Genomic DNA, 6,573 nt, shown 5'->3' on the forward strand with positions numbered 1-6,573 from the left:
TCACTTCATGATTTTACGCCATAAATCATATAATTCATGTCTTTGGTCCTTGGTTGACAGCCGTTCTTCCCTCCCCTGCTGACTGTCACCTAACCACCCACTCTCCCCCAACATAATATTGCTGCATGAATGTCCCTGTGGATGAATGGATGGAGAAAAGGAGAAGAATGGGATGGAACGAATGAACTTAGAAGCTGCCAAGATGCCTGGAAACGCAGAAATTCTCATGATTTGCAAATTTATTGACTGAGAAGGTACTGGGATTGGGAGGCAGTTGTATAGAAACCAGGGAGGGCAAACTGCAGAACAAGACGCAGCTCCAGAGCTCACTGGCTTCTTCTGGTGGATTCAGATGTGAAGGGCGGAGAAACCTCAGGGCAATATCATGAGAGCGGTAAGCCCATCCAGCCCACGGAGAACACCTCCTGCTTCTTCGTCTCCGTGGTGTCCAGGGGGGCCTTACTTGCCTGGCCAGGTAGGCGCCTGCTTCTGCTGGGTCTGGTGGCAGACTGGGACGCCCTTGCCACCCCCGGAACCACCCCCGGAGGAGCCGCCGCCGCCGCAGCCGGAACCGCTGCCGCCCCCACCGCTAGAGAAGCAGCCGCCGCCGCCCCCGGAGGAGCCTCCCACGCAGCCGGATCCACTGCCGCCCCCACCGCTGGAAACGCAGCCGCTGACCCCGGAGGAACCGCCGCCGCAGCCGGCGCCGGATGAGCCCCCTCCGTAGCTCTGCTGGGGCAAGCACGGAGTCTGGGAGGTCTGGGAGGACGAGAAGTATCCGGAGCCGCCCCCGGAGGAGATGCCGCCGCAGCCGGAGCCGCCCCCGGAGGAGATGCCGCCGCAGCCGGAGCCGCCCCCGGAGGAGATGCCGCCGCAGCCGCTCCCGGAGGAGATGCCGCCGCAGCCGGAGCCGCCCCCGGAGATGATGCCGCCGCAGCCGGAGTCGCCCCCACTAGAGACGCCCCCGTAGCTCTGGCACTGGACCTGCTGGCCGGAGGAGCCACCGCCGCCGCTGGAGTAGCAGCCGCCCCCAGAGGAGCCGCCGCCGCTGGAGTAGCAGCCGCCCCCGGAGCCGCCGCCGCCGCCGCCGCTGGAGTAGCAGCCGCCCCCGGAGGAGCCGCCGCCGCTGGAGTAGCAGCCGCCCCCGGAGCCGCCGCCGGAGGAGTAGCAGACGGTACTGGAGGAGCCGCCGCCGGAGGTGTAGCCTCCGCAGCCGGAGCTGCCGCCGCCCCCGGAATACTTGATACTTCCACCAGAGCCACCGTCGCCGCCGCCAGAGTAGCCGCCGCCGCAGCCGGAGCTGCCGCCGCCTCCAGAATACTTGACACTTCCACCCGAGCCGCCGCCGCCACCCCCGGAGCCGCCGCAGCTACCGGAGCCGCCGCCGCCGCCGCTGTAGAAGACGCCGCCGCAGCCGCCGCCGCCGCCGCCGCCGCCGGAGGTTTTCCCACAGCCCACTGGGGGCTGAGGGGTGGGCTGCTTTTTCTGGTGAGACATCTTGTCTAAGGAGGAACGGAACCCTGGAAGGAGAGCGGAGAGCATCAGTGGACCAGCTGCAAGAGGATGCGGCGGCAGAGGCAGCTGCATCCATGGAAATGTCCATCATCCTCTGAGCAGCACTGCCTCGGCCAGGCTTGATGCTCTTTCTGATCGCATTGGAAAGAGCACTCAGCTGGGACTCCTGGGTTAGTGGTTTTAGAAAAGGGTTGTGTTTCCCCTGCGAAAGTCTTTACCAAGTTTTAAATAGCCCACTTAGTGGTACCCATTTCTCTTTCTTTCCCAGCTTTGCTTCAGGCCTCTGCTGTGTGATCTCTGGGCAAATGACCCACACATTTTCTGTTTCCTCATTTCCTGTGAAATGAGATGGGTCGAGTATTTCACTTCTTAGTTCTCCGATCCCAACACTGAATGCAAATGGAAAATTACCACAAACCTCCACCTAGGGTAGGGGATTTTATCCACTCCTGGCACAACAGAGGGTGATTTGTTCCAGTGCCAGAGGGCTGTTGCATCCCATTCTTTGCAAAAAAGAATTAGTTTAAACTCTTGGTCTGTTCCAGTGACCTCAGTCATGATCACCTACCAGTTACCAGAAAAGGTAGGCTCCCCCCATTGTCCTGTCTGGAAACAGGAGAAAGGATCCCAATGATCCTTTGGACTAGCATCTCTGACTAGGAGATATCAAGCAAAGCTTGGTAAGGAGGCAAGCTGGGTTGAGGGGACCAAAGTAGCAGGAATTATGTCCAGCATCTCACAAGTCATTTCCTTCTCAGAACATCTTGTGTAAAACAGGCAATGGGTTCTTATGACTGCTAAAATCTCCCCTTCTGCAGCATCCTCTGAATCATTCTTCCTGTTCTCTGAAAGTACACTCAACCTCTCCTCCTTACAAGTTCACAAAGTCCATCCAGTCCATCCACAGGCTGTCTGGGACAGTCTCTGCAGGATGCACTTCTATGGCAGAGACAGGGCATGTCTCTTATAGGGGTGCCAGAGAGACAGGAGATAGTCTTGTCTTTGTGGCATTTACATTTTGGCCAGATCAGAAACACCGTCTGTCCAGCAGTAGCTCAGCTCCATTTCCTGTCTGAAGTCCCTCTGAATATGGATGCAGTTGGAAGAGCAGAGGTCCCGTAGGTCCCAAAGGGGAAAGAGGCCTTGCCCACCTGTCCCCTGGTCCACATAGCCCACGCAAGCCTGGGCAAGACCAACTTGGAAGAGGAGAGCCAGTAGAACACACACTTACCCAAAGCACCAGGAAGGATGAGTGAGGAGAGGAGATGCTGGCTGTGTGAGGAGCACTGGAGCTTCTGAGGTTTTATACTTTCTGATGAGTTCTGACTCATCAGCTATCGATCTGGACCAGCCTTTCATGTTTGGACTCAGTTACGTGACCTTTGTCTGTCACCCCACCTCCCTGTGATTGTAGTCATGGGGTGACCCATTCACGAAGATTTTGGCATTCTTGAGATGGGCAGCCTCCTGTATGACCGGCCCCTTCTCTGATGCAACTGTGAAGCAGGCTGGCTAGCAGGGATGGTCAGCCAGAGTGGATGTTAGACATTGTTTTCAAGACTTCTGGCATGGGGCCCATGCCATCACCAGAGGGCTGTGCTTCAGGAATAGGTCTCAGACTCTTCAAGCAACCTAAGAGAGTCCCACTGGAGTTCTCAGTCTTTGGTCCAAGAAGTAGAAACTTCCATATCCCACTCTTTGGCTCCTGGTCCTATTGCTTGGAACCTCTTAGAATTTTAGAGAGATCCTGTTTCTTCTTTGCCAAGTTTCTCCCTGGGGTTTCACATGTGCTTCACTGGGATGTTCCTGTCTTGTTTCCTGTCTAGAGAGTGTGTTAGCACCTAGCACCCAGTTCTGGGTTGCACGACATGGACAGCGCCATAAGTAATGGGGCACTGGTAGCAATTTTGATTTACTCCTAAAGACAATGAATGTCTAAAAATACTGATCTTCACTGTTGACTTTCCTTGTAGAAGAACAAGCTAAAGAGATAGACCCTGTGGTTCTTCCCACCATGGCCATTCAGCTCTGGGGTCTTGTCTTGTGTGGTAACACTGACCTCAGTCTAAGAGGCAGCCATGGAATGGAATGGACTTGAGATTAGGTGCCTGGGTTTGGGTGCTGCCTCTGCTACTTGCCAGGTGTATCACCTTGGGTAAAGTCAGAGTACCTTATGCAGTGCCTACACACTGGAGGCGCTTAGTAAGCATTTGTTGATTATTGAACAAACTTTCTGATACTCAGTTACCTTGTCTATCAAATAAGAATGGTAGTAGTTGTTTTACTGACGCTGCGAGGGAGTCCACAGATGGCTCGAGGCAAGCTCTTATCTAAGAAAATAACTTGGAAATTCTTGGCTGACCCTGGACCAGTAGCATCAACTCTGTGTATGAGGAACAGCATTTTGTCCTCTTCTTTCATCATTGGAACTCAACTGCTATTGTTTCAGATATCACATTTGAAGTTAGTTCCACCCAGATGTGTGCTGACATGAGAGCTCCAATAATAAATTGACGGTTAATTATGGTGGAGTTTTAATGATCTGCATGATCTGATTAGACTGCGGCCTTCAGAAACTTGTGGCACTAGTTTTAGTTTGGAGAGCATGAACCCAGGTGAACCCAGGAGGAGCCCAGGTGCTCCCCTCCTGAGAGAATAGCCAGGAGGGAGAAGTCTGGATCTGTTGGAGAAAGCATGTTTCAACTTGAAGCTGAGGCATCATGGAGGTTTTGGAGGGGAAAAAAGGCTCCAACTAGCTGTGGGTATAATAAAAGACGCATAATAAAGGACAGCTTTATTTTTCTGGGTTTGCTGGAGAAGAGGAGAAGATGTGGACCATGGTTCCCATACTGATCTGTGGACCCATGTTGGCTCATTATTGTGTGTACCCTAGTCCTTAGGAAAATGTAAGTAAAAAGATGTCAGCAGACTCTTTGTGAGAAGGAAAGTCTAATTCAGAAATCATGAGCCTCCTACCTTTTTTGGGCGTATATAAAGACTTCATTTCTTTTAAAAAAGATGTTGACAAGAGGTCCAAGTTGTTTCTTTCATGTCCTTATTTGTCAAAATGAGAGTTTGGCTATCATATTATTTGGTTATCACAGTTTTTTTTGAGGGAGATGTTACTTCTTTATGAAATTCTAAAGTTTGGGACTCTCAAGTGCAGGTGACTCCAAAGAGCTAATAATCTTGAAATTGCCTGTGTTAGTTTGGAGCAATTATGTTCTTAAGGGAAAGATATTTTCTTTCTATCAAGTTTAATATCCTAATGCTTTATTCATTAATCCAGCCAACTGTTTTGCCAAAAGCTTCAACTTTTGTTTCAGTTTTGAAAGATTTGTTAACAAAAGAAACTACTTGTTAAACAAAAATAAACAATTTCAATATTTAATAGAGAATTATCTAACTTACTTTCAATATGCAATCATTAAAAGAAAACACTAGAGGAATGTAATAGCACATACATCAGCTAACTGGGACCAAATAGCACCCAGATTCAAACAGTGCTGGAAAGTCCCACGTAACAGCAATCTGGAGTCTCAGTTGGAAAAAGATACTGGATGATGCATCCACCCTAAAGGGTGAGACTTCAAAATTGCATTTTTGGGGTCTCGCTTATAATTTCAGGCCACAAACTGATACTGTCGTCAGTTTGTGAACAAACTGAAGCTCTGGTTTCACATTAATCTTTTTTTTTTTTACGGTACTGTTTGTTTTATCTTGTGAGTCAGAGGATTTTGTTAAGCCCCGGGTGTGGTTGGCCAGACCTCCTCCAGGGGCTTGAGAATTCTAAGACCTGCTCTCTGTCTTTTCTATATTGCCGCTGATTTTACTAGAAAAAATCAGTACACTCATGAGCAGACACGTAGTCAGGGCACGGACCAGGCAGGTCAGAAGCACGGTCAGAGGTCTGCTCTGCGTTCTTGTCTCTGAAGCCTGAACAAGACTACTTCCATTTAATTTCTCTAATACCAACAGCAGTGTGCTGGGCAGTGTGCTATGGATTACAGAGGAGTTTTTTATAGCTGTGCATGGATCCCCTTGGTAGATTTGGGGGAGGGGTACTCCATGCCTGCCACTGCTACTCTGTATGACTTTTACTAAGGAAAATCTTCTGTTACATCTACTTTGTTAACATGTGGAAGAGGCTGATGCAACATGGTATTGAGAGCTGTGCTTGATCTTGTGGCTCTGAGTTAACCTTGCCTCAAGTATGAGACATGAACCTGATTCTCCATTTTATCCCTTTCAACCAGAAGTAGGGGGATATCTGTGTGGAAGTGGTTGATGATTACGTATTATCATTATCAATGAGGAAATGATGAAAGTTTATAGAATTATGACACTTAAGTATTTGGAGTTTTGCAAATCTTGGCATGTCAGATTTCTAAAATTTGTAGCTTTTAGACACTTAAATCTGCATATGTGCTTGCTAGTACATCTGGGTTCTGTAGCCTCACAAATAAAGTTGTGGTTCCTGCCTATAACTGTATCCTTAGAGGGGATGGCCCTTACAGCAAATCTTTCATAATTAGCAGGTGCTCAGTAAATACTGATGGTAAATTGAAGGTAATTATTGAGACCCACTAACTGACAGCCCTGTAGGAGGCAGTACCTGGTCCCTGTTCCCAGGCAATCCCCAGTGTGAGGGGAGATCACGGCTCTTGAGCTGAGGAACCCCCAATCCGATAGACGCCTGCTCATCACAATCTTTAAGTACCTAAATCTTCATATTTGCATTCTCATGACAGAGTGTTGACAACCTACCTGAGGAAAAAAGGGCAATGGATGGCTTGTAAAGAATAAAATGGACACAGGGCAGGGGTTCAGGAGCACTGGCAGGTCAGGCATAGACCTTGCAAGCCCTTGGTGTTGTTTATATTCAATGGGAAAAGTTTTCTCTTAGTCACAGACCAAGAGGCGTCTCAGAGCCCCTAGGTACCCCCCGGGTTGCCATTTGTCTCTTCTCTCCAGCCCTCCTGGTCAGCAGTTTCTGTTACTTAGAGATCGGGCAGAAGGACAGCTCCTAGCTGCTGGAATTCCTTCTCCAGGAAGCTT

General features: G+C 49.8%; 1 protein-coding gene across 4 annotated transcripts; it reads right to left on the minus strand.

Annotated features, from left to right (window-relative positions):
- Window positions 1-221: 221 nt before the first annotated feature.
- On the minus strand, window positions 222-2,826 carry LORICRIN (loricrin cornified envelope precursor protein). 4 transcript variants are annotated; one of them, XM_043878692.1, is made up of 4 exons: window positions 2,747-2,826; window positions 1,144-1,520; window positions 881-1,047; window positions 222-847 (listed from the first exon to the last, which is right to left on the minus strand). In XM_043878692.1, exons 2-4 carry the CDS (start codon window positions 1,495-1,497, stop codon window positions 460-462), a joined length of 909 nt encoding a protein of 302 aa, XP_043734627.1. In that variant the 5' UTR covers window positions 1,498-1,520; window positions 2,747-2,826; the 3' UTR covers window positions 222-459. The 4 variants fall into 4 exon arrangements, with proteins under 4 accessions (XP_043734627.1, XP_043734626.1, XP_043734625.1 ...); XM_043878691.1 differs by having other exon boundaries at window positions 222-1,048; window positions 1,160-1,520; XM_043878690.1 differs by having other exon boundaries at window positions 222-1,047.
- Between the last annotated feature and the right edge of the window lie 3,747 nt (window positions 2,827-6,573).

Source organism: Cervus elaphus, chromosome 20, assembly GCF_910594005.1.
Source record: "Cervus elaphus chromosome 20, mCerEla1.1, whole genome shotgun sequence".
NCBI lineage: Eukaryota > Metazoa > Chordata > Mammalia > Artiodactyla > Cervidae > Cervus > Cervus elaphus.

What these genes read in the sequence shown, in the direction of transcription:
- LORICRIN (XM_043878689.1), bottom strand. Translation starts at nt 1,497, where the DNA reads ATGTCTCACCAGAAAAAGCAGCCCACCCCTCAGCCCCCAGTGGGCTGT.